This window comes from Nelumbo lutea, chromosome 1, assembly GCF_056320005.1.
Source record: "Nelumbo lutea isolate HS-2025 chromosome 1, American lotus-T2T, whole genome shotgun sequence".
NCBI lineage: Eukaryota > Viridiplantae > Streptophyta > Magnoliopsida > Proteales > Nelumbonaceae > Nelumbo > Nelumbo lutea.
The window spans coordinates 128,867,288-128,893,669 of NC_142684.1; the positions used below are offsets into that span (position 1 = coordinate 128,867,288).

At 34.8% G+C, this 26,382-nt stretch overlaps 1 protein-coding gene across 5 annotated transcripts; it reads right to left on the reverse strand.

Moving 5' to 3' along the window:
- Positions 1-9,625: 9,625 nt before the first annotated feature.
- On the reverse strand, positions 9,626-13,640 carry LOC148877503 (uncharacterized). Of its 5 annotated transcripts, none has more exons than XM_088942060.1 (6): positions 13,232-13,640; positions 11,457-12,507; positions 10,362-11,360; positions 10,110-10,211; positions 9,981-10,031; positions 9,626-9,899 (listed from the first exon to the last, which is right to left on the reverse strand). In XM_088942060.1, exons 2-4 carry the CDS (start codon positions 12,471-12,473, stop codon positions 10,173-10,175), a joined length of 2,055 nt encoding a protein of 684 aa, XP_088798186.1. In that variant the 5' UTR covers positions 12,474-12,507; positions 13,232-13,640; the 3' UTR covers positions 9,626-9,899; positions 9,981-10,031; positions 10,110-10,172. The 5 variants fall into 5 exon arrangements, with proteins under 5 accessions (XP_088798186.1, XP_088798184.1, XP_088798187.1 ...); XM_088942058.1 differs by having other exon boundaries at positions 9,626-10,031; positions 13,232-13,299; positions 13,418-13,561; XM_088942061.1 differs by lacking the exon at positions 13,232-13,640 and adding an exon at positions 12,803-13,166.
- Between the last annotated feature and the right edge of the window lie 12,742 nt (positions 13,641-26,382).

Genomic DNA, 26,382 nt, shown 5'->3' on the forward strand with positions numbered 1-26,382 from the left:
AAAAGAAGCTAGAGAAGCACTGGAGAGTAATTTATACAAAATTAAGACGAGAGTTAATGTCAAGTGTTGAATACAAGAGTCACAGACAAATGAGATGGACCCGGACAATAAACGATCTCAGTCACGACTAGGCTTCCATGGCTAAGTCAAATTGGATACATCATAAGCTTTTGTACTGTTTGTGCAACCCAAAATAGCACAAAAAAATGCTTTTTTTGGGTCTTCTTCTATTCCTAGAGCACCTTAGTTTGTGATAGATTGATGCCTTGTCAAACCCAGAAGTTTTATTTATTTTTTCACAACAGTTTTCCGCTATAACCAGTACAAAAACACTTCCAAAAGACTTCGACGTCAGTCAGTGCAAGCTCATGCTCACGCCATTCAAACTACCCTTGGCACGTAAGTACAGAGATATTCCTAATGCATTGCACTGACCGAAACTGAAATCCACCTACCCAAACAATCCCTTAATTTGGATGTTTTCTTTCGGATGGTTGAAACGTTACGTCGGCTGTTGAATTAATAACCAAACCTCATGATATTCTAATCTATATAGACTATCCTATCTGTCCAAAGGACACCAAACGACTCTTAGATGCATCACCCATATTCAGCGCGCTAAAAGATATTAGCAAGACAAAAATCGGCAACGAAGATGCCGGTCAACTACTTAACTTTGTCCCCTAGACTGACTTCTAGCGCGTTGAAGACAGGCCACTCACCATGGAGTTGTATACATTTAACATTCATTACATGCATCATCCCATCAGGTGATGAAACAGTCTCCAAACATTTTCTATTGAATATAGCATTATAGCCCGTCCAGGACAAGATTCATTTTAGGACCTGGACGAATGGGCCAGACCCTACTGCTGACCTTGGACTCAATCTGGTCTTGCCAGCTGGACAGTTGGCCAAAGGGGCGGTGCATCAAAGTCAAAACTCAAAAGCATGATTGGACCCTTAAACCCTCCAAATTGAAGAACCCAGATGGTCAAATTGTTCAACTTGGCCCAAATTAAACATTCTATTCAACTTTGGGTCCGCGACCTCATGGGCTGACCAGGTTGGCCTGATGGTGTTAATGCTTCGGACTGGCCCACAAAGACTTGACCATGTCAACCGTCAACCTCCAATTGGGTTCTAGTAAAGGAAGACGACCCAGACTTATAGATGAAAACGAGAGCAGAATGTTGTAGAACAATTTGGGCGTTCCTTTCTCCTTCAAAGCCTTAGATTCTTAACTGCATTACAGAAGATTAAAAAGGACAAGCTGGTAAAAAATGTACATAAATTCAAAGGATAACAGACATTTCAACCCAAATTTATCAGAAATACAGTAGATTTTTGGTTGCCGGAACTAGGAAGAACATATGTTGTGTTTGTGTTGTGGGTGGAAGTGCGGATTCTGTGATAAAATGGGTAATGAGAATGACTGGTCCCGTTTGCTAAGTGCCCACCTGGGACTGAGAGGGCTGAAGCAATGAAGTGCGGTGGCTTTTTGGTTTTTCAAGGTGGGCCCCACATGGTCAGCTTATAAGCTATGTTTGGAGAAAAATCCGGAGAGCCCAAATCGGCTATCCTCATCAGCCCCCTTAAATAGTTTATCTGGAGCGCTTCAAAGCAGCTGAACCCGATTAGCTGAATCTTCAGCTCAGCCCTACCAGATGGGCCTTTCATTCAATCAATGGAAAATGAGGTTTGAAACTGCATTTCCTTGTCTCATTTCCTGGAGCTGAATGCTGAAATGGATTTTGTGTATCTTTTTCAGCCGATCTTTTCCAATTTCACTGCAACCCAACACAGAGAGAATTAACCATGTACTTGAAGAGGAAGTTGATGCTTACTTGTTTAGCCTCCCGTGTACATTCATATAATGTTGAGCTCTTTGATGTTATTATTAGTGATTAAGAAATTAGCAAATTGTTCAAACACTGTCCATTTACTTCTAAGGAAAAAAAAAATCCAGAAAGGGGGTTAGAAGTGATGGTGGATGGAGTAATGGAGGAGAATATTAGGATGAGAGAGGCAAAAGTGACAAATGAGAATAAAGAACTGGTGGCAAGGGCAATTGAGATGGCACAAGTAGAAATGGAGATGAATGGATTGGTTTCAAAGAAGGTACAGATGAGAATGGTGGGGCAGAAAAAGGTGGGTTTAGAGGATTGGAGGAGATGAAACAGGCTGTCCGTGTAGGTTGATTGATTGATCTTCAGAGGCAGTTTTGATGGCCTAGATTAGAGGAGGTGATGAAGGCAAGTGAAATTGCTTCTTGATAGGGGTGCAGCTTGGGTCAGGTTAGGTTGGGAATTTGTTAAATTTAGTGGCCCAAATCCTAACCCGAGTCTAATGTAATGAAATTCTTTAAGTATGTGTTTGGCTCCGGCTGTTTATTTGTACTTTTTCACTTTAAACATTTCTTATTTTTGTTATTTGGTTGGGCTTTAATGTTAGACAATTTTGTATGCCCTTAGCTTCAATCCGATTTGATGTACTTTTGTTATTTAGTGTAAATAAATAAAGTACATGTTTGATTCATGTTGTTTGGTATAATTCTGTGTAAGACCCTAAAACTGGACACTTATAGAGACCCATGTTAATTTTAAATGTTCACAGCCATTGGATAAGTCTGGGGAGATTTATCCTACCAAGGCTGATACTGGTGTGCCACCAAGTGTTGGGATGGCATGTCTCGGCCACCAGGGTAAGATCCAAGGCACATGTAATATGGGATTACTCGAATCCTTGAACCGAACTAGATTTCCAGTATTGCCCTGGACCCTGGAGACAGATGGGCAAAACTGAAAAGTTACACCTGACCCTTAGACTCGATTATGACACCTCACTAGGTGTCGGATCGGGTTGTCTTTGATATGCCAATCAGTGAGATCCTTAGCAGGGATCAAAACCTGGGTATGTTGAGACAGTCTGAGAATTCATCTGAGTGGGTGATCATAGTGATAGGATCAACCCGTTTATCGGACAAAGGTAATGATCGGTAATGCACTCTCTTTGATGGAAACCAAACTGCCGGCAGTTGATTTCAATCGTTGGAATTTTGTTTTGCAAAATTAATATATACATATTTGTACGGTTTCAAAATGTTTGCAAATGGTTTTAATTCCCGGGATCCATGTGAGTGGAGAGTGTGGCACTGTTCCCTGTAGCCGAGGGAGAGGTCATCTCTTGTCGGATAGTGCTTGATCATTAAGGGCTGAAAGGTTAAGTGTAAGACCATTTAGGATAGTACCTGATGGGCTAATCTTGCACCTACCCACAGCCCTTGGGTTTTTTATAAGATGGCTTGGCCCAATGACCACTTAATGTAAATGTTGGGCCCATAGAGCCCATGAGATGGGCTCAGGGGTTCACTGAGCTTTTTAGTGAATTCGGTTGGGCCTTGTAATAAAGGTTGGGCTGAACCCATGTGGCTGGTGTGTAGATCAATGATTGGGTCCCACGCCATACAAAGAAGCCCAACTGGGCAGCAGATTGGAAACTAGTTAAGCACTGAACACTTAATGGGCCAAAAGCCCATTTTGAGCCGGGCTGATATGATCACCCATTTATGGGGCGGATCTGAGATTAATGTTAGCAAAATGATTGTGCCTTTAACCTTATCCACTCTACGAGACCAAATTCAAACCAGATTTGAATCTGGTAACCTCCTGATAAGATCAGGATTAAGCTAACTTAATCTGTAGATAGATTAAGATAATCCTCTATCCAAATACTGATTTGGATTGGGATAACTCCTAATTAGGGGGTTTCTTAATCAAGAAGAAAATAGGAGATACCCTAAGAGAAAAAAAAAAGGAGATTTCGAACCAAGGGTTGTAAGCAGAAAAGCATCCTGCAAACTGAGATTAGATCTCATACACACTCTAGAGAGAAGATAAGCAATTCAACCATCTTCATCCCAAGAGTTGTCCTCTAGTCGCCGCCATTCCTTCTTGCAAGATTTGATCTTTGCAGAAGAAAGATGTCAAGAAATCAATCATTGACATAAAAAAGACTGTAAAGGATTTGGTGCTCAAAGTTTCCAGAGGATTCTTGAGAAGGATCTAGTGTGTAGGACGCACTCTATTGGTTTCGTTCCACCTACAGCTGTGTCACCTTCAGCAGAAGCAGATCTTGGTGTCCTCTTTGGGCGTGAACACCAACTTTTGGAGATACTGCTTCTCCGAATCAAGTATAATCTTCCATTTTCCTTTTGGTTCAGATCTGATTCGATTATGGTTCAAGTAGGACCATTGAATATTGTATTCTAAATTTAGGGAATATGATTCTTAGTTGGGAGAATGTAAGAAAATTTTTGAAATTCGGCAACCCATTCCACAATCTTTTTGGCATCCATAAGATGGATTCTACTATTCTTTCATTTAATTTAAATGTTTTTACTCTCCACCTCAAACTAATACCCAATAAAGTATGTCACATCAGCATTTAGTTTCAACTTTCAAAAAACGTTGGGACGTTGGGGAAAACAAGAATTTGGCGTTTCCCCTAATGCCCCATGCACAAAAATCAAAGCGTTTAAGTTTTCTACCATTTATTTGATAAACGGTGAAACCAAATAGTTGTTTCATTTTGCCTCATGCAATAAACACCAACACCTATGTAGCACTGATGTGACAACATTTTTTCAATAAATGCCCACGGATCCAAACACAACCTAAATTGAGCAACCCAATTTGCAAGACAACTTTTTGATGAATGATAGAATCAAATAGTAAAACAATAGAAATGGTGGTCCAAAGGGGTTGTGGTGATGTGAGATATTAATTTATGGAGAGGTCACATATTCTACCATGTTGAAACTTGAAACCATAGCAGTGGCACATCATTTAGGTCCTGGGTTTAATTTGATATATCACTTGGATGGGCTAGATTAATCTGTTGCTCTGAAAGACCACTTTGATGGCTTTGATTTTTCAGTTGATTTGATACATTATTTGGCTAGGCTGGATTAGTTGAAACCTTGATGCATGAATCACTTGAATGGTTGAAGTTAATTGATAAGTTAATTGATTGATCTTAGGGCCACTTTAATTCTTGGGTCGATGTGGTACCTCATTTGGAAGGGATAAACCAGGTAATATATTGCATATCACTTGGATGTTTGAGATTAATTGGCCAATCTTAGGAGGCCATTTTGATGGTCTGGATTTTATCTTTGTTTTGTATATCACCTTATTCGGCTTACATATTTTTTCCAGAAAATTTAGTGAGAAACATGAATGAAGATTAATTAAAATCATTGTAAGTTTCTTATGATTCAAGATTGATTAATTGACCTTAGGAGGCCATTTTGGTAAACTAGATTTTTGTGTTGATTTAATAAGTTTTTAGATGACCTAAGATTAGTTAAATTCCATACCTCTTACCCACAAACTTCTCCCACATGCCTACCCACAAGACACTACCGCCGTGTATTGGAGACATCTCCCCATGAATGACCTAGGAAGAGTTTGTGGGGAGGAGACCCAAGCTCAGTTGGTTAAACCTTGTTACATCTTGGTTTGTACGGTTGAGATTAATGCATTTTTGACAGCCCACATTTTCTTAAGAAACCATTTTTTATGTTCATTTGGCACATTACAGTTGCATAAATTTAATATATGATCCATATTACATTGAAAAGATGCCAAATTTTCTATTTTGAATTTTTTAAATGACAACATATTAGGATATTACTTCTAATTGACCAAACTTATTCGTCATACTCACACAGAGAAGCCTTTTCATCTGAAAATAGCCATTTGATTATCTTACGTAAGCAAGACATTGCTCTGTACACTCGAACAAAATGCTCATACACATCAAACCAAGCTATCACTTATATAACCGGATCACCAAAGAAAATCCCATTAAGTAGGTTTAATTTCATTTCTAACAGGTGATTGAATTGATCAGATAGAATTGATATTTCTCTAATCTCTAGGTAAGTTCTACCCTATACCTTGAACAGATCGTAAGTTCTTACAACCCAATTCATGGGTGTTCTGAACTATTATCATATCATATAATAAATTGTAAGATCCTTAAATGGAACTGTAAAATTAAAACAACAATTGTATGTTTTTTTTTAAAGGATTCAGACATAAAATTCAAATAAAAACATTTGGGTTTTACAATTCAAATAATGAAGCTGATTCCCTTGTAATGTGAACTATGTAGTACCAAAATAAATAAATAATAAATATAATTTTGACAACCACGTTCATGAATCTTTAAATTTATACAGATCATGTGGCTTGCATCAATATAGTTGATTCCCTGCTCTCTACTTTTTTCATTCCTTTGTTTCTTTTGATTTCCTTTCAAGAGACTTGTTTTCAAATCTTACTAGAATAATGTTTATTGATGTTATTTAAGACTTATTTATAAACCTCATTGAGTTTATTTTCCATTATACATTGCTTGAAGAGCCATTATATGTGAATTAATTGATTTTCATGTCAAACTTGACTGCTTCTAGCATACAAGTGGTAAAACGGTCATTATAAGTATATATATATATATATATATATATATATATATATATATATATATATATATATATAGATAAGATATGGATTAAAATCCAGTAGAATCACGTTTTTGTATAATATTTAAGTTTTTAGAATGTGCATTTTTAATTACTTTTATAAATTTATAAAAACAGAAGCAATCTTACAATTTTAGGAAACAATTCACAATTCAATTCAAACTTCTTTATGATTTATTTTGCTATTACAATTTTAAGAATGTTCATGAAAGAGAATGGTGTTAAACTTATTGGAACAGACAAGTGAAGGATTTTGGGCTAGGAAGTCATGGATCAAAGGGTTTTGTTTAGAGTTCAAATGCTAGAAATTTAACTGTCAATTATAAATTTTATAGGGTAAGAAATTGCAACTCGGACAAAGTAAGAAACAGGGGAAAACCAATCAAAAGGAGTTAAATTTATGGTGTCAACTGAGAAATGGCTTAGGTATAATGGAATTTGGGCTAAAGGGAACTAAGAAGGTGATCTCTTATTGATGTTAAACAATACTGCTTTGCTTGGGATCAATGGGATGAAATAAGTCCACATCTTAAGTTCTTTAATCATTCTTCATGAACCAACAAGCACCAAGCAATGAACTCATAAAGGAGAAACTTTAATTAAAGAAGAAAAAAGAACGAAACAAATATAGAAGCCTTACAAGGTTAGGGAGAAATATAAACAACAGGATAATGCAGAGGATCAATCTTAAAATATCATTCAACACTCACCAGAGAAACAGAAAGAATGATAATATAGGGTCTTTAGGGTGATCAATCCTATTTAGCACAGGACCAATTTATCATCTTTATTGATAAAGACTTGATTGAAGGCATCAAACTGGCTTACAAACTAGACCAATGACATATACAGCTTATATACAATAAAAAAAAAAAAAAAAAAAAGTGAATTAATAAACCCCCATGGCCAGACAGGCAGACACCATATACACAATAAAATAAATAAATAAGACAATTCCCTATTATAGAAATTCTAAGGTACCAGCAAGCTTAGTTGGTAAAGTCTGGGGTACTCAAACCCCACTTGGAACCAAATTCTTCATTGTCACTAACTACTAAAAACTGATCACTGAGTTTGACAACAAAAAAACCCTACAATAAAAACTTGAGTTCCACATCAGTATTGCATAGATGGAATGGAGTGACAGAGCACGACTTCTGTGATTGATCCCAAATAGTTTGAGTTATTCTTAATTGAGTTCATTCTGTAGCTTGTAACCAACTTTTACAAAAGGCGCCTATATTCCTACTGCAATATTAGAAGGTATCACCTTCTCCCTCCTGTTGGGGAGGATCATGACATAATTTGAATACCTTTATTTATTGGAGTATGTGGAGGTATTGACATAGAATTTTCCTTGAGCAACTCAATCAAGATTTCCTTTTTGAGAAGAGGTAACTATATTGATTATGTATCAAGAAGAAATTTAGACAAGAGAAATACACAAGAAATATTAATAGTTTAATACAATACAAAAATAGCTCAGGATGGAGCTATCATCACTATATGAATATGTCCCTCTGCACCCTGGGTTTTTCTAGGCTAACTTTTGGAGCATCCAGTTCTCCAGGGAACCACCCCTAATCTGTATCCTCAGCCCAGCCAGCACTTCCTTAATTCCACTGACATAATTCACCAGTCTTCAAAGCACATCTCTGGTCTGGTACCAATAACTAACATTTTCTAAGTCTCATTTAATGACTAAGGGGGAGATCAAAAAAAGGAGCCATCTTTTCTGAAAGGGGGTGGTGATCTGGTGGAAACTGGATGTGGATGACATGAGAGAAACCTAATTACAACCTTCAGTCTTCCCCTGGTCACCCTCCTGTGGAAGGGGAGATCCTTTTATAGTTAGGTGGCAGTTAAGTCAGTCCTGGGCTGTCAGGCATTGGTGGGGTTTTTAATCCACTGCCCAAATCCATGACATGAGCAAATAACAAGAAATTTTTCCCTAAGGCTTCAAAGCATGACTCTTTAGGCTGAAGAAACCCCACCATGCTGCCACATGATGCTTGTGGAAAAAATAAGAAATTACAACCTTACATTTACATGAAATCACATCAGGAATTTGTATTGCTTTACTTTGGAGATTTACAAGTCTAAATGAATGATGAATGATCATCATTCTTTAAATTTCAATTCTGATTGCAACAGTAACAAGTTCATCTCCCAAAACATTCAAAGAGGAACAAATATCAGAGTAATACCTTGGTTCAGAAAAAAAAAAAGGATAATTGTCCAATGCTTCCTTTTCTAGATTTTGGATTCCTGAATCCTGATACATCAAATTCTACCTGTTTTATGTATCATATATATATATATATATATATATATATATATATAAATTTAGCCATGCCTGATGAGAATTCTGATTGATGTACAAATTGCTTAAAATGTCTAATATGCCTCTCTTCTTAAGATGTTAAAACTAGGATTATCCAATTATTTAAATTACCTTATGATTGCAGTTACTTATTAATTAACTAGTCCTAGGGCTGTCAACAGATGGACTCCAAATCTGAAACTTAATCCAACATCCTATCCAATTAAGGTCCAAATCCGATTAAATTTATAATATGTAAATTATATTATATATAATTTACAATAAAAAATTCAATATTTCATATCTATAATAATTAACTTTCTTTAGTTTTTATTTTCTTTATTTGAATGAAATATAAAACAGACTTGATTTATACCTGAAACTGATTCAAGTCTGGAAGGATATGAATCCGAACCAAGATCCCTAAATCCAATTGGATTCATGTTTCAGTCTTTGATAATTAGATTGGATTTGACTGGCTGGATGTGATTCGAATCTGACCCAATTAGATCCCTAACTAGTCCTACTAGGTAATTAGTGGTTGCAGCCCAGTTTTATGTATCAGATTTCAGGAGAAGATGTTCTTCCAAGGGAAAACATTTTAAGAGAAACTTGAAAATGAATAGAAAGAAGCCATCAAGATGTGCATAGATATCCATAGTCCATGTTTAAGTCTTGAAAGAATGAAGTTTAAGATACAAATCAGTACTAGTATAGCATAAGGGAATTCAACCAAGTCCTGTACAAACATGTTAAAAGAACAGTATTTGAATTATATCTAGTTTCCAACTTATCGATACACAACTAGTAGAAACTGAAGCTAAAGCAGACAAGTATCTGCCAGAGAAGTTCCTTCATTAAGAGTTACAAAAGGCCTCTAATTTTACCAAACCATGAATGAATTTGTGTTTGTGTTGCCAATTTGGCAGCTTATTCTGTTATATAGAATGGCTGTTCATTCATTTTACAACATAATCATAAAAGGAAACTGCACCAGCGAACTTGATATTCAATGAATTTGATGACCTTTACAAGAAACCAATCCAAAGATGTATAATTACTGGTCTGCTCCATGAAAGAGAAGAGAATAAACAGTAATTAACTTACATGTATACTTCTAGTTACAATATGGAAACTCGACCACTGAATTTCATTAACCTATAATAGCACAAGTAAACAATTAGAAAAAGTACCACGGCACCCACCAAGAAAGAAATATATAGAGAAGCTAATTACCTTTTAATTCATTGATTGGAAAAACAATTCAGCTCAAGTAATTTAGGATAAGCCTTTGCAGTTCTATGTTCCTGCTTGCAGGGATGGAGGTGTTATTAATTCCTGACAAAATGCAAAAGAATGTAGGTGAAAATCAATTCAACTCTCCCAGAAAAAAGAAAAAGAAGAAAAGTCCAAATCAACTTAACAACCTTGTCCTAAATACTTAGCAACTGAAATGTGAACTACAAAAAGGAAGAATGAAAAGATTACCTCAGAATACCGTAAATAGTCTGCATTTGTATTTGAAGATTTGTCAATCATCTCCCACTTGGGATCATTGGAAGAAGTTTCAGAAAGCTGCTTTCTGAGATTGAACCGTGTGCCTTGGTATGACCGTAAAGAGGGATTCCTTGAGGAAATGGAAGGCAAGGCGCGTAAAAGCCAAGACTCAGAAGGTGATTTTAGTAAAGGTGGGGGAAGAAGAGCACTTAAAGAGCTGGTACAAGAATTTCCATCATCATTATCTGCTGATAGAGGTTGTGAGTTATCAAAATCCAATTTTACATCAGTAGGCACTTCTTTACACAAGGCAGACCTTGATTCCTGATCAAGAAAAGCATCCTGTCTGGAGCCCTCAGTTCTGTCAATCTGCCCTCCAAGAATTGACCTTTCTGCAGAACAAGGTAGATCAAAATCAACAACCCCCAATATTTTAGGATCCAATATGCGTTTATCCTCCAAGATCTTAAGGTTTTTAATATTTTCAAAGCAAGGACCAGTTGCAAGGTTTTCTTCTTCCATCATACTTTCTCCCATAACTTCAGAATCTTTATCTGTGGTATCCATGAATGTCCTAGAATTTGCAGAACTTGACTTTGAATTTGGAGTCTCCACCGTGTGTACAGAGTCTACATAGAGAGTTTTCTCAACCATAGGGCTCAACGAGCCCAACTCTTGCTTATTGTTCTGGTGGAATAATATATCTCTTAAACAGTAACCACCTTTATTATATGAATCTAAACCATTAGCCTTGCGATCTTTAACTTCTCTAGGAATGCCAAGAAATCCTGATCCTTCATGAAAAGGAGACCGAGGTGCTTCATTCCGATATGGTAATATCCTGTAGGGAGAGGAGCCATCTGGTGTTTGAGAATCACTTGAATAAGTAAGATGGTTAGATTCACTTGTCAGCTTACTCTCATCCTCAAGGACCCCAGATGGTTTTAGTCGACTAGCTAATTTGTGTTTATAGACAGCATCCCATGTGTGCTGCAAAATTCATGAGAACAGAGCAAACAAAAATATGGACATGAGACAAGAGCAATATTCCCAGGCACAGAGAGAGAGAGAGAGAGAGAGAACTACCTCATCATTTATTTCCTTGTGAGGCCTAGAAAGTCCAGTCTTGACCTGTGTACCAACCTTACGGACAGAAGAAATGGGCACACGATTCCTAACTTTCATTCCTGGGATTGGATTTAGAAGGCAAAAGGAGTTCTTTAGGCCAAACCGAGGAAATAACCCACAAGCTTTTGCGGATAAATTCCCAGTTTCATCATAACCATCTTCTTCATCTTCATCTTCACTTTCTTCTTCCCCTTGATCCATAGGAAATTGTGGCAACATGTAAGGCCTATAATGATATTGTGGAGGCCGCCTATCTTCACTTACCACCTTCACCTGCCTTGGCTGTTCACGTGGCAGAGGCTGCTTTCTTGAAGTATGTTGAGGTGTCTCCTCAGCCATTGCCTTGGCTGCAGGTAAGAAACGTCCCAGCATGAAATCCCTGGTCTGTGGATCTGTGGAGAAAGTTCCAGATGGTCTCATGTTTAGACCATCGAATGCACTCAACCCGGTTACACTACAGTTCAATAAGAATGATTCAGTTCTTGACAATGTTTCAAGTGCATCTGTAAAGGCTTCATCAACATCTTCCTCAGTATCTGCATCCCTTTTTTCCTTCAAGCTCTCCTTCAAGTTGTCCAACGCAGTTACATTTTCATTCAAAGATGAAATTTTATAACTAGGATGAATATTATTAGCATGGGGTCTGATGGCATTTGGATCTTCAGGTTCCTTGTTTGAAGACTGTTGTTTAACATCAAAAGCTCTTCCAGGTGGAAGCTTTGGGGGTTCAATAGGCCGTGCTTGGGGTGCATCCCCACCCCTTGGTCTTCCTGGGATCTGCTCCCACAGAAATGGAACTGCACCAGGATTTCTAACAGGCCCTGATTTCAAATCCGACTTGTGATAAGGAAAAGAAGGTATCTTTAGCTGAGACTTCTCAATTCTCTTACTCTCCTCTCCTGAAGAAGCTGTTATAGATGAGAAACGCCTCACAGACAGAAGTGGAGCATTAAAATCCAATTGCTTTTCCTCCATCTATTTCTTCAGCACACCATGATCCAAGTTAATTCTACAAATACAATGTATCAATCAGAAAACGCTGCACATACAGTGCACCAAAACCTAAGTTCAAGATTCAATACAACCAAGCATAGCTCTGAAACCAATTGGATAATACAAGGTACGAAGCACAGAACAAACCATAAATGATAAACCCATCAAACGTCCATCTCTCAAGCCAAGTCAGAAATTTTTCACAACAATCAGAATTCATAAAGCTCTATTGAAATTAGAACGATCAAGATTTAAGAAACAATCAAATTAATGCAGAAACACTCAATTGTAACTCTAAAAGTGAGACTAACAAGAAGATAACATCTTCAAATTGCTTCTAGTTTTCTTCAGGATATCAAACAAATACGTCGAAGAGTGAACTGATAACCTGATTCTTCACCGAAAGAGAAGAACAAAAACAATCAATTCCAGAAAAAATAAACAACTCCCAACATTACCTCCAACACAAAAATAAGAACAATTATCAAACAAGCCAAATTTCCTTTAAATCTACTGAAACTGGGAACCACGAAAAAAACCGACACCCTTGACAAAAAAAAAAAAAAGCAATTTTTTATAATAAAACAAGCATGTAAAAAATGAACCCAATTCCTACTTCTCTCTGAAGTTATGAACAATAACAAGAAAAAATAGAACTAAGACAAAAAAAGAGCCAAGATCTATATTGCAGATATTCCACTAAACTTATAGTCCAGAAAGTTAAATAATTATGTACTTACACAAATAAAAACCGAGAAGGGTACCTCCTTGGATTCGCCGGTCGTGAAAACCCAACTTCCCTCTTTTGCTGAAAAGATGGAGAGAGAGAGAGAGAGAGAGAGAGAAACAGTGACTTCAGAAGTGATGCTCCATCAGTCAATATAACCAGGAAAAAAAAAAGAGAGAAAAGGAGAAAAAGCGACTACTCAAGAATAAACCCTTTTATCGGCTTTTTCTTCTTCTTTTCCCTGCTAACTCTCCTTCAAGTTACCGGGCGTTAATGGAAAATCAAATATTTTTCATTTCCTTTTTATTTTCTTGCCGTTTTTCTTTCCATCCAAACAAGCAAATCGTGTTCACAGTTTTATTAAAATTTCAAATTTTAATCCTTGTCTTTTAATTCAACTCTTCTCTTGGACCTCGTTTAGTATCACGTGGAGACATTTATTGGGTTTATAAAGAAAAAGGCGGGTCTCTCTCTCTCTCACCGTCTTCAAACTGTGAAGCTCCATGTTCAGACGACGACGGCCTTCATTTCTTGGCTCATTAGATTCTGAGAAAAAGAACAACTGTATCCCTACATTTACCAAAATATCCTTCTTTATTTCAGCTAAAGTCCACTCGTGGGTCTGAGAGTAGTGGAATATTGTGTTTTTGCTTTACCCTTTTTGGAATTAAGGGCTGGCTACTCTTTTACTGAGTTTTCAAAGGAACTCACTCCTCTTAATCCGTGAAAATAGGGTGAAGGATTTGCTGCTCATTAATAAATGAGCCTCGGGCAGTTACTTTATTAAGCTGAGAAACTTTAGAATGTGACTAAATGCATCTAGTTAGTTGCATTTCTACAGTATTAGCCGTTCATCCATGCGATTAGAAAATCAAGGGGTGGTGATGTGACGTTCAGATTGAATTCGAATATGCTTGACTTCAAACTTGACTCATGGCTGTGTTTGGTTTGAAAGAGAAGGTTGGGAAAGCGGGTAAGCGGGTTTTTAGAAAAATTGGGTTAGGAGTACCCGAACCACAAAAAAAGCGCTCGGGAAAGCGGGTAAGCGGCTGCTGCTGTTTGACTCAATAGTAATTGGGCCCGTTTGGATGGTTTTCTAGCAGCGGCTTCTGGATTTAAGAAGTGGGCCTCACCCAGAAAACCGGACCGGACTAGACGATCAGACCAGAAAACCGGGAATCAGTCATCTGACCAGTTCTGTTTTATCTCAAAATCGTCTTTTGGCCCAAAACCATTGATTTGGTCAGCAAACCGTTGACTCAAATGATCAAACCGTTTAAACTGTCCAACAGTTTGGTCATTTCTTTATTTTTTATCAGAACGGGTCATCCATTTGGTTAAATAATCGAACCGTTCAACCTGAAAATTGAACCCCTAAACAGTTCGTTGTCTGATTCATTTTTAAAAACCTTACATTTCAGCCCTTCCAAACAGGCCCTTGGATTTTGAATCTTTGATTGATCTGCTTTTGCTAAGCTGTTTTGTAGAACATTAAACGCCCATTTGGGAGCTGAGTTTATCACTTAATTAAGTTGCTTTGAAACACTCCAAACAAACTATCTAAAGAGGCTGAACTGGATAGCCCAAAAATGGCTGAAAGTCTGATTTGAGCTCTCTAGATTTTTTAGCAAACATAAATTAAAAACTGTTTATACGGTCCACCTCAAAAAGCCAAAAGCTGCAGTAATTCAACCCTCCTAAATGGGCACTAAAATAAGTTTCAACAAAAGCCATTTTTTGGGTTGAATAATAGTAATTTTGGGCTTTTTTTAGATTTTCTCATCAAACATTTTAAATAGACATAAAGGCTGCAAATGAATCACAGATATTGATTCAATCTGATTTGAATATAACAATTTTCTTATTGTATTAAATTCCAAGATATCCCTATCCAAATTTGACACGCAGCCCACTCGGTGCTATCAAATCAAATATGGGTCGGACCCGAAACCGTATGGCTTACTAGGTCCCCGATATATCGTTTTAATGGAATTTTCATTAGAAAACCAGGACCCATAACAAATGTGAAATGCCCAATCTAATCCGGGTTTGACAACACAGCCTAAAGCAATGGCCTGCCTAGCTACTCTTGTAGATTCGGTTTGATTTCTCTAAATGGATCCGGATTAGTTCTCAATATGGACATTTTATTTTCCAGCTAACCCGTTTATTAAGTCAAGGTCAAGATAGCAATTTGCAGGTTCACATTAGACGACTCTTTAGTGAATGTAATTACTAAATTAATATGACAAGACTCCATAAATTACAATTATAGAATACCCACTTGGAGCTTGAGTTAAAAAGTTAAAACCACTTTTTTTTGTTTTTACATGACAGAGAGAAGTGCTTTTTTTTATTTTATATCTTGTATAGTTAGGCACGAGACAAACAACAGACTTGTGGAGTAGCGTTTGCTTTGAATCGTATTCTCAGCACCATGTAGGCCCACTTTTGTCCTCCTCGGAACTGAATGACTTTACAACCAAACAAGACTTATAAAAAACAAACCAAGGAGAATATAATAAAGGTTTTTTTACTCCAATTAACAAATGAGAAAAATGCTTTTCGTCAATGACAATTACTAAAGTATAGTTTGGCGAGTATTTTTTTCTTTTGAAAGATCTGACTGCCGATAGACAGTGGGTTTTTACGTAAATATCTTAACAGCCCAGGTATATCTTTTCGCACGAAAATGAAATGAAAATAAATTGAAAAACTTTATTTAGAATTTTCGAAAATAACCCAAAATTGACTTTTTGCATTTTCGAATTAGAATCTTTTGACAACTAGATTTTCCCCAATCAAACAGAATAGGAAAAGATGAAAATATGGTCTACCAAACTTCCAAACAGCCTGCACTAAGGAAAAACGCCAAAGGGGTTCTAAAATATCTAAGGAAATTTATAAAATAAAAGTGTATGAAAAAACTGTTCATTACATATAATATAAAATAACGAAATCTGCAATTTGATGGGTCCCACCAAAGCAAATTGTACCGATTTGAAGAATTTACACTTCATCAAAATGATGTGATAGATCTTACTGTTATAACCATCCGATCGGATTAATCGGTAGTTGTTAGCTGAATTGACTATTCCAAATTAAGTCGCTCTCATTAGAAAAGACAGCAAATTAATGCTTTTTGAAACCCTTCCAGAAAGCCAGACAAATCCCACGAATATCTGCATGTAAATGGACAAATGACACCCACGTATAATACAAAAGTGCCATTGATTGATTGAAACCCATGAAAACATCAAGATGGTGGATTGATTGGTGGGCCACCCACATCATCTAATGGTGGAGATCAACTTTGATGATGGGTGCTTTAGAGTTTACTCATGGGAATCCAGGCTCTGCTTCCACGTTCCTAACCAAAGTCTAAACTTGACTTGCTTAGCTTTGTCTTAATTACATCATCCCAAGGAAAAATTAAATTAACAAATATAAGTTACACGAAATTTATTGCAGGCCACCTCATGTTTTTCTCATGGCAGTTCAGACTTTGCTGCCACTTTAGGGGTGTCAATTGGAGTGGATTTGGTACAATCCAATTGAATGAATATTTCGGATCAGTCTAATTCAATATTTGGATCATTCAATTTGTTTTAATTTAGATTGGTTTTAATTTAAATGCAATCTATTGATATTTATATTCTAATTTTATATCAATGGATCAGATATTGGCTTAATCCAATACAATTCAATATAAATTTATTATAGATGCAGCAGGTCCAATCCAATTTAATAAATATTTTGGTCCAATTCAATATATCTTATTGGTCTGTTTAATCCATTCAAATTAATTTTAAACCAGATGGGCCCAGTCTAAAACTGGTCCATTGACACCCTTAGCTGCCAAGTACCTAAAGAGAGTCAAAAGTAGCTTTCCCAGGCATATCATATATACCAACTCTTCTGTGGCCTTGTTTGTGAAATTAAAAGTTTAAAATAGGTCAAAGGTTCAAAACTAATTGGTGAAGAGAGGAGAAAAGAAAAAGGCATGTCATGTATCAATTATCAGACCCAATCAGAGGTGACTGATGAGGTGGAAGAGAGAGTCTAAGAGGGAGTCTTACTCACTAGTTGTTCACAATGGTGAGAAAAATCAACAAAGATTTCTCTTAAACTGTTTTATATACAGAAGTTCTGATCAAGGCAGTATTATTGCTCTGATGGTGTTCATCAAGAGCTAAATGATTTGTCTTTTTAATTCAGTATGCATTAACAAAAGTGGAATACCCATAATACCTTGTACTATTTTTCTTCAACATCCACATTGAAGGAGTGACTCCCAAAAAGCTGCCTACAGAAAATACGAGGATTTATGTTTTTCAACCTCTGAGTTGTAGATTATTATATTGGGATATCTGATGAAATCTTTATCCACTCAATGGAATCTCAGTTGTAGTTATCTAATTGTAATGATGCTAAGGGAACTTTTGTAGATGAAAATCATCATTCTTTGATTGGTTCTAAATGTCTGTACAATAAACACTTGTTAAAGAGTGGAAGATGATACCTCATAACCCCACTATGTGAGCTGCATGTCATATGGGAAATTGTGGCCTTGCGGTTCCACCATCCACATAACATTTTGATATGGACACACCCTCCCTCGTTACACCACTGCTCATTTTGCTGGACCAATTATACACTCTATTTATTTATCCTGTTTATAGAATGCATTGTAGAGAGTGAAAATTAATTAAACATCACTTTCAATAATCAATTTGAAGCATTTAAAAAAGGTCTGAGTTCTGAATCCATCATCCAACAACAGTATTTAATTATTTTACTATTTATTCTTTCTTTTGTCAAGACTATAGAAGTCAAAGTCGAAATGTTTTTTTGTTAAATATATATTTCAATTGTAAGACATGTACATGTAAATTAGAAAATACAATTTTGTGAGATAAAAATGTTTTTTTGGTGTAAACAACAAAAATAAACCTTGATCTGTAAATGATGCATTATGATCCCAATTCAATATTACATACAGAGTTCATATTGCAACATTTAAAGCTTGTACCACAAAACTTTTAGGAAAAAAAAGTTGTCTCCCATGAATGTCTTGGACCAATTAACAGTCAGTAGCTAGTGATAAGGACTGAGTCCCCATTTAAGTTTACATGCTGCCCCATTGAAACCCTGGCTAGCTAGGTTTAAATTCACTCAACACTTAGGGCTATGTTTGGTTTGAGGGATATGAGAAATGAAAAAGATAAAGGGAAAGTTCTTAAGGAATTGTGTGAAATTCCTTGAGAATTTCGTATTTCTCTTAATTTTTGTCAAACCAAACACAGCCTTAACACCCATAATCACGTTATAATGAGAGAGAGAGGGAGGGAGGGATTGAGAAAAGCCCGGTTGGACATTACCGGATGAGTTGGCAATGGTGCATGGTTGGGCTACAAAGCATTTAACAAAAGTTTTTGTTTGCCGTGGAAAATGGAAACAAAAAACAGGAATTCTGGTTAGAGCTTGGAAACCTAATATCAAGAGTCATTAATTCGTGCAACAGGAAACTTGACGTTTATCTACTTTTTGAAGGTCGGCTAGGGTTCTTACTTCTTATTAGGGGAAGCAGATGATTGAAATTTGCAATTTTTCTTGTTGTGAGTTTCAAAACCTAATTAAACCCATCAGTTTGAAAGCAATTTGTTTTCCAAGACAAAAAGCATAGAAAACATGTTATTAGTAGTAAATCTGTGTATGATTGTATCTCCCCTGATTTTTATGCTTAATAATAAGACCTCCCCAAGATTTTTAAACTGGACTACTACCTGCCCGTTAAGTGATGTCACTGGACAAAAACCTCCTCTCTGTTTGGAATTTGTGAGGTCCAGTTCCATGGGACCTCACCCATGGTTAAATTTTTTAAGGAAAGCCCGGTATTGCCCTTATTGGTGCTCATCTACGAAGCAACAACTATTGTTCTTTTTCGAGGTTTTTGTTTTTCAATAGATAGCGGTTTCTAGCGAGTTGACGTTCATGACAGATTTTGGGGTGGATTCAACTAGGATGGCAATTTTCCATCCCGCCGGATGGGATCTGATTTTCTTGACTTGATGGGTCAGAGGTGGAGATTATTTTGGTAAGATAAGGATGGAGATGGAGATTAATAGGAATCTTCGGGATCAGAGATGGAGATTAAGGTTCCCGCCCTTCTCCAATCCCAATTATATATATATATATATTAAAATATTAATTATAATATAAAATTTTTATTTATTTTAAATAAATTTATTTTTCAAAAAAAATATTATTATCTAAAAGATTTTAGCAGATTCAGGTCCTCAAAGGGAACCCATGGGATAGAGTGAAAGAATTTAAGGACCTGATTTTAGATCCATCTTTGCCTTTGTCTATATATGAAACAGGGAAAGATTACTAGTCACCTTTTTACAGGGAATCAAACACAATACCCACTGAAAAAGAAAAAAAAATAAAATATATATATATATATATATATAAAATAAATAAATAACTTACAAAATTACCTTGCAAATGTTACGGTTAACAATTTACAGTAGATTGATAGTTTTTGACAATTGATGTTAAAGTTCTATCTTAAATGGGTTTGGAGTTGTTTGCAGCAACTAGACCATCAAATGGTTGATCGGCACGGATTTTATAATGGTGATGAGGAGGGAGTCGATTGACACAATACAAGCAAACTTAGAGCAAGTAATTAGTACGGAGATTCGGCCTTCTACTTCCGCATGAGATAAAAGGAGATTTGGGTTCAGATAACATTTCAAAAATGATTAGTTGAAAATTTAAAGTATATTTGAGGGTAATCGAGTCTTTTTATTGACACCATCAGTTATAACAATGTTTTATTCTAACAAGGGAAGTTTAAGTCCGTTTAAAAAAAGAAGGGAGGTTATATTATTTACGAGAAATCTGAAGGGAGCGAGGTTTAATTCTTTTACCTTTTTTACATGTTTTCATTTTTTTTTTTTTTACTTTTAGAAAAATATGTTTTCATTTTAAATCATCAAATATTATCCATCATCATTCATAAACCATACAATATCAGAAATCCAACAGAGAGAAGGTAAAGTGAAAACCATCATGATGGTTCTCAAAATCATGTATTTGTTTTAAAAACTATATTTTGGTGGTTTCAAAAACATGAACCATTTTTTTAAACAAGGCCAATTTATTTTTTTTTCTAAAACCAAAAGCGTAGTTGAAGAACATGTTTTTGATTTTCTTATATCACTTAAACTTAAGGTCTGTTTGGTTTGCAGGAATAGGAGAGTAGAATTAGAATAAGGAATAGGGTCTATTCTAATTCTAATTATTTAATTGGGTGGAATTGAAACCGTTGTCATTCCTAGGGAATGACATTCTCTCATTTGAGTAAATGACTATTTCCTCCCTCTCCCTTGGAAATGAAAAGGCAGGAAGAATAAATGATCCCTCTGATGGATTTTGATTCTGATTCCGGCCATAAATCAAATGAAACTTTAGTTTTATTTACCATCCGGCCTGACCTGTTAAAACCCATCCAATTAAGTGATAATTGGGTGAGACATGCATAACGGGTTTAACATGTGTTGGGACAAGATGTATTTGAGGATTTGGAGAAAAAAAATATTAAGCAGATTTTGAAATGGAAAGAAAAACATTCAAATTATTATAGAATGCCCCAAAAATAAATCAGCAAGTTCAATTTCATTTTGACTAATTAGATTTTAGAAAGATTTTATTGATTTATTAAAAAATTTGAAAATCCGATCTACAGAAAGCAGCTATTACATACGAGCTGCTCGGCCACCACCATTAGACTTTAGAGAGGGAGCATGGACCATCGAAAAGTGGAGTGGACATGTCAGTCTGGGTGGTGCCGCAGGGCCACGCTCGGGCAATGATTTACAATCGTCTATTAGTACTGGGTGGGCAACGCATGATACATACACCATATGAAGTTTGTACATGTTTGTCCAAAACTAAAACATATCATCCGATTTTCATTTGGCTATGGCCTGGACGGCCTACGCTGCGCACACAGGCCACAAGCTCTCCCTCAATTTGTGATTTGACACGTTAGTCGCCTAGTTTGGACTTTGGAGTTTGGATTAATGTGTCACAAAAGAATCCTATTTTATGTATATATATATATATATATATATATATATATAGACCGTCAAAATATTCCCATTTCCATTGAAAATTCACGTCAGGCTGATGTGGTATATCGCCATTAATTCAAACCACTTTTCAGGTTAAAACTAAATTAATGCTTTTATGTTGGTCCCACTTTTTTATAGTATCACTTAATTCCAAGTTTTTTAAAATTAAATCGGACAACGAACCGACCAAAGATCTGGTTAGTAGGTCAAATGATCTTGACCATTTGAATCGAATGGATGACATGTTTTGATAAAAAAATTTAAAAATTAAAAAAAAAAACAAAAAAGACCAAAACTGTTTGACAGTTCGAACGTTTGAATGGTTTAACCGCCCAGATTAACAATTTGTTGACCAAATCAATGACTTCTGGCAAAATAATGATTCTTGGATAAAATGGAACCAGTCACCTGGTAGTGTAAACTTGCCTTCCACCACCAGTTAATAAAAAATGTGTCTTAGGTTTACAGATGGTACCAAAAATTTTCGTCAAATTATGGATCTGTATTTATATTTGTATGCTTATTCTGGGCATTTTTCAAAAAAAAAAAATCTTAACATAATGTTAAATGGGCAAATATCTTATCACATCAACAAATGGATATGACTTTAAATAGAATGGATTGATAAAACATGATTAACGGATAAAGTATGCACAATGATGATAATGCCATTGTCACTTGATGGAGTTGTAACAATACATCTAACGCCATGATTCTCAGTTTTAGCCACGTGTTGTCAATAATTGGAAAATGTGAACCCATCCTCATTAGCTCATTATTTTCTGATTCAAGAGACTTTGAAGTGACCTTACCTAGAGGTACAAATTAGATTGGATTGGGTTGGGTTGGGAATTCATTTGGCACTCAATGGGCCCAAACCCTGACCCGGCCCACCTTGATGTAGTTGAAACTCTCCAAATGGGGTGACTTACTTGCAGCCTTAACTGTACCATGTGATCTATTGCATTATCATTTCCTCATAAAGTAAACATTTTCGAATCGCTGTTGACTCAGACGGTCAGATCGTTTAGCTTGGGAATCGTCCAAGCAATCGGTTCCATTTTACCTCAAATCTGAAATCTGATAAAAAATTGTTGAAAAAGTCAACAAACTGTTAATTTGGTTGGTTGAAACGTCGACCCATTGACCCGTTCAACAATTTTTTATCGTTTTTTATTTTTTTTTAATTTTTTAATTTTGCTGTCAAAATGAACCATCCGTTCAAACCGAACGGTCAAACTGTCGACCCAGAAACCAATAACCAGAACGATTCCATTTCTAAGGCGTTTTATAAAACGTTGGATAAAGTAATAAATAATCAATGAAATATTTAAGAATATAGTAACCGATCCAACTTTTTTTTACTCTTCCCAACTTAGTTTCAGGCTTTCAGCCAATAAAGAGATCATTTGTTAACTCATTCACTTTTTTTTTTTTTTTTTTGTTCTTTCGATTTTGATTTTGACAAACCTTGTTAATTTATATTTATTGAGAGACAAAGAAATAAGCTATTCAGTTCGGCCACTTCGGCTACTGTTAGCAACGGCCCTACAGAATTTGGACGCTTGGGTAATCCAGCTTAGAAAGGAATAATTAATACCCTAACAAGTACCGACCAAATTAATTTGGATATGACAATCTAAGTATTATCATTATCAATAGGTTTCACAGTCACTGCTTTAAAAAAGAGAGGGTGCAATCGACCCAAAGAGAAAACCCTCAAATGGAAGAAGACGAGAGAAAAGAAAATATAAACAAAAAGGGCAACATAATAACATAAAAAAAAAATGAGTTTAATCAATCAAAGGTTAGATGAATTTGAGTGAAGTATTGGCTGATTGATTATTAATTTGTTTGGTGAGTCTAGACTTTTTGCTTGCACTTCTGGTCTGGTGATTGGTTAGTGCCATATTTTGTGTTATTTTGGTTTCACAACATGATAACATAATAATCTTGTTTTTTGTGTTATTTTGGTTTCACAACATGATAACATAATAACCTTGTTTTTTGTGTTATTTTGGTTGTATTTGTACTGTACATATTTACATTTGTATTCTTTCCAAACTGAGCCATAATGATTGGTTAGTGCCAAAAGTGTTGAAAATCCAAATTTGTAATGGGACACCTGTCACATACTTAATGTTAAGTGCGGGAAAACTGCAGCATTTTGAAACTCTACCAAAACATGAAAAGACTCGTAATTTTCCCCACACATAAATTATCTAGCAATTGGATTTTATTAGATTTTTCTTTTCTTTTTTGAGGGGCTATCCAAAAGGAGTAGCCCATCCCCCATTTGTTGATTGGGCTGAAAATTAGTTGTTAATTTTATGGCCGAACTTGTTAGGATTGATGTCTGAATTACAGAAGTTTCAGCCCACACCTGAGAATCAATTTCTCCATATTTCAAAATTTGAATTTTCTAAATCAATCTAGAATTAAATTGGACTAGATTTGAAACACAAAATTACATTGAGTATACCTGATATGGAGTCCACAAATTACAACTCCTAGAGTGGATATTTTATGCCCAAACATCTAAACCCAAATCAGCCTCCTAATTGAAGATGATGCAATTGTATTTGAAGGTCAATCCTACAACAACTTGTCATGCCCAAACATCTAAACCCAAATCGGCCTCCTAACTGAAGATGGTGCAATTGTATTTGAAGGTCAATCTTACAACAACTTCTCAACTGAATTCGATCTTCAACAAGTTGGAACTTATGCAACTGTGAGACCCGCTTCAATTTTAATCTTTTTCTTCAAAAACATAGACGAGACTAAGGGTAGAACACTCCCTTGCTTGGCTGGTACGAACTAGGGTTTACAGGGAGAAGTGAAAGAGTGCAAGGGAGTGACTAATGGGCTAAGGTCCATTTCTTTTGGTGGTTCATGTGCATAACTATTGCAAGCCTAATTGGGCTTGAATAATGTATAACTTACAAAAGTTTCATATCATTCCATATAGCTTTGGTTCAGCCCATGTTTGGAAAGATTTAGGCCAAATTCATTGCACAAGGGTAGTAAACCCTTGAACCAATCAAGTTGGGTTTAGTTTGAGCCTAGCACTTAAACTTAAGTGATCATTGGTTTCAGCCACCCTATAAAGTCTAAGGATAATGGATCGATATGAGATAAAACCCATCAGATTTCAACACTGTAATGGTCTCTTGCTCTTAACTTCTTAGCCTAAAATAATTAGAACACTACTCATAGGGAATGACCTCTTCCTTGACTGCAAAATGTAGCGCCATAGTCCCTGTTCAGAAAAATTTTAGGATTAAATTCTTTTGCAAACCGTTTAAAAAAAATAATACAATAATAGTATAGATACATTTTGTAAAGAGATTTCAAATACAATTGAAATCCACTACTAGCATTTTTATGTTTCCATCAGAACATTTTGTAAAGAGATTTCAAATACAATTGAAATCCACTACTAGCATTTTTATGTTTCCATCAGAAAGAGTGTTAACCTTGATATTCAACTTGTTTAATAAAAGTGTTGATCCTATTACAATGATCATCCATTCGGGTAATATCCTAAATTACTCCAATTACCTAGGTATTTAACCATAAGGGGATCTTATTGATTGGCATATCAAAAGCAACTTAGTCCAATACCTAGTATAGTATCGTTATCAAGTCATTGAGTTAAGTGTAACTTTCCAATTTTGCCTATCTACCGTCAAGGTTCATGGCATAATTAAAAATTGATTCATGTTTAATGTTTCTTACAAACACCCACTTTTTATACTTATGGTCTAACCCACTGATTCAAATTAATAATAATTCAATATCATACAAAATTAATAATAAAATTATGTAATAATAGTATAAAAAATAATTTTATGGATTATTAAATTAAATAAATATTTAATATTTTAAAATTTAAATATTTTACATATTAGTTTAGTAGTTAAGTAACTAAATATTTTAAATAACAAAATATTTAACATAACTAGATTTTAAATTTTTTAAATAAAGAAGTTATGTAATAAATTTAAAATAATATGAAAATTTGAAAAATAATTAGAACATAATATTGAAAATAATAATAATAATTTAATATTTTACAAAATTAATAAATAAATAAATTTAAAAATAATTTAATATTTTTACTTAGTATTGTAAGTAACTAATTTCACTTATATCAATTAATAGTTTGACAAAATAACTTTCATAAAAAATAAATATTTATTAATAATACTTATAAACTCTTAATATATATTTATTATATAATTATATATTCTAATATTAATATTTATTGTATTTTTGTAATTTTTTATTGTTTTCTATGATAAATGTATTTTCAATATAACTATGTATAAATTTATTTTTGTTTTTTTATTTTATCAAAAAAATTTCAATTATAATTGGAGATTAACAACTACTATTGAAAATTTCAAATTTTGTTTATTGTACTTATTGTATATTTTGTAATTTTATATAACTTATCGATTAATATTTATTAGAGATTATGCTATTTATTCACTAATTTAATATATTTTTAGTACTTATTGTATTTTTTCAATTATTATATTTTTTCAATATCAAATATATTTTTCAATAATTGTGTATTTTCGCTATAAATTTTCGATAATTAATGGAAATTAAAATATTATTATTTATCAAAGATGAGACTATTAATTTATCTGAAATGATGAGTATTCATGAGTTGGTTCGGTTCATTATAGGTTGTTTTGCCAACCAAATTGACCTACTCAGTTGAAACCGACTGGCCATTTTTGAAAACCGACCCACTAAAGTTATATTAGTTTGGGTAGATTTTTTGGTTTGGTCAGTTGGCTCAAAAGATTTAAACTTGAAAATTAAATTTAAATTTTAAAAATTACAGTGCAATTGTTAAAAAATAAATTCAAAAATGAAGATTATGATATAAAACATTTTATACTAAGAAATATGGAAAATTTCTCAATTTTTCATATTAAAAATTATATTTTAAATATAAAATATTAATATATATCATTGGTCAAGTCATCCGATTTTGGTTGAT

Bases quoted from the DNA above. Each gene is read 5' to 3' on its own strand.
- LOC148877503 (XM_088942060.1), bottom strand. From the start codon at position 12,473: ATGGAGGAAAAGCAATTGGATTTTAATGCTCCACTTCTGTCTGTGAGG. The intron at 11,361-11,456 runs GTAGTTCTCTCT...TGAATTTTGCAG, and splicing joins ACAAGGAAATAAATGATGAG to CACACATGGGATGCTGTCTA. The intron at 10,212-10,361 runs GTAATCTTTTCA...GCATTTTGTCAG, and splicing joins ACTATTTACGGTATTCTGAG to GAATTAATAACACCTCCATC.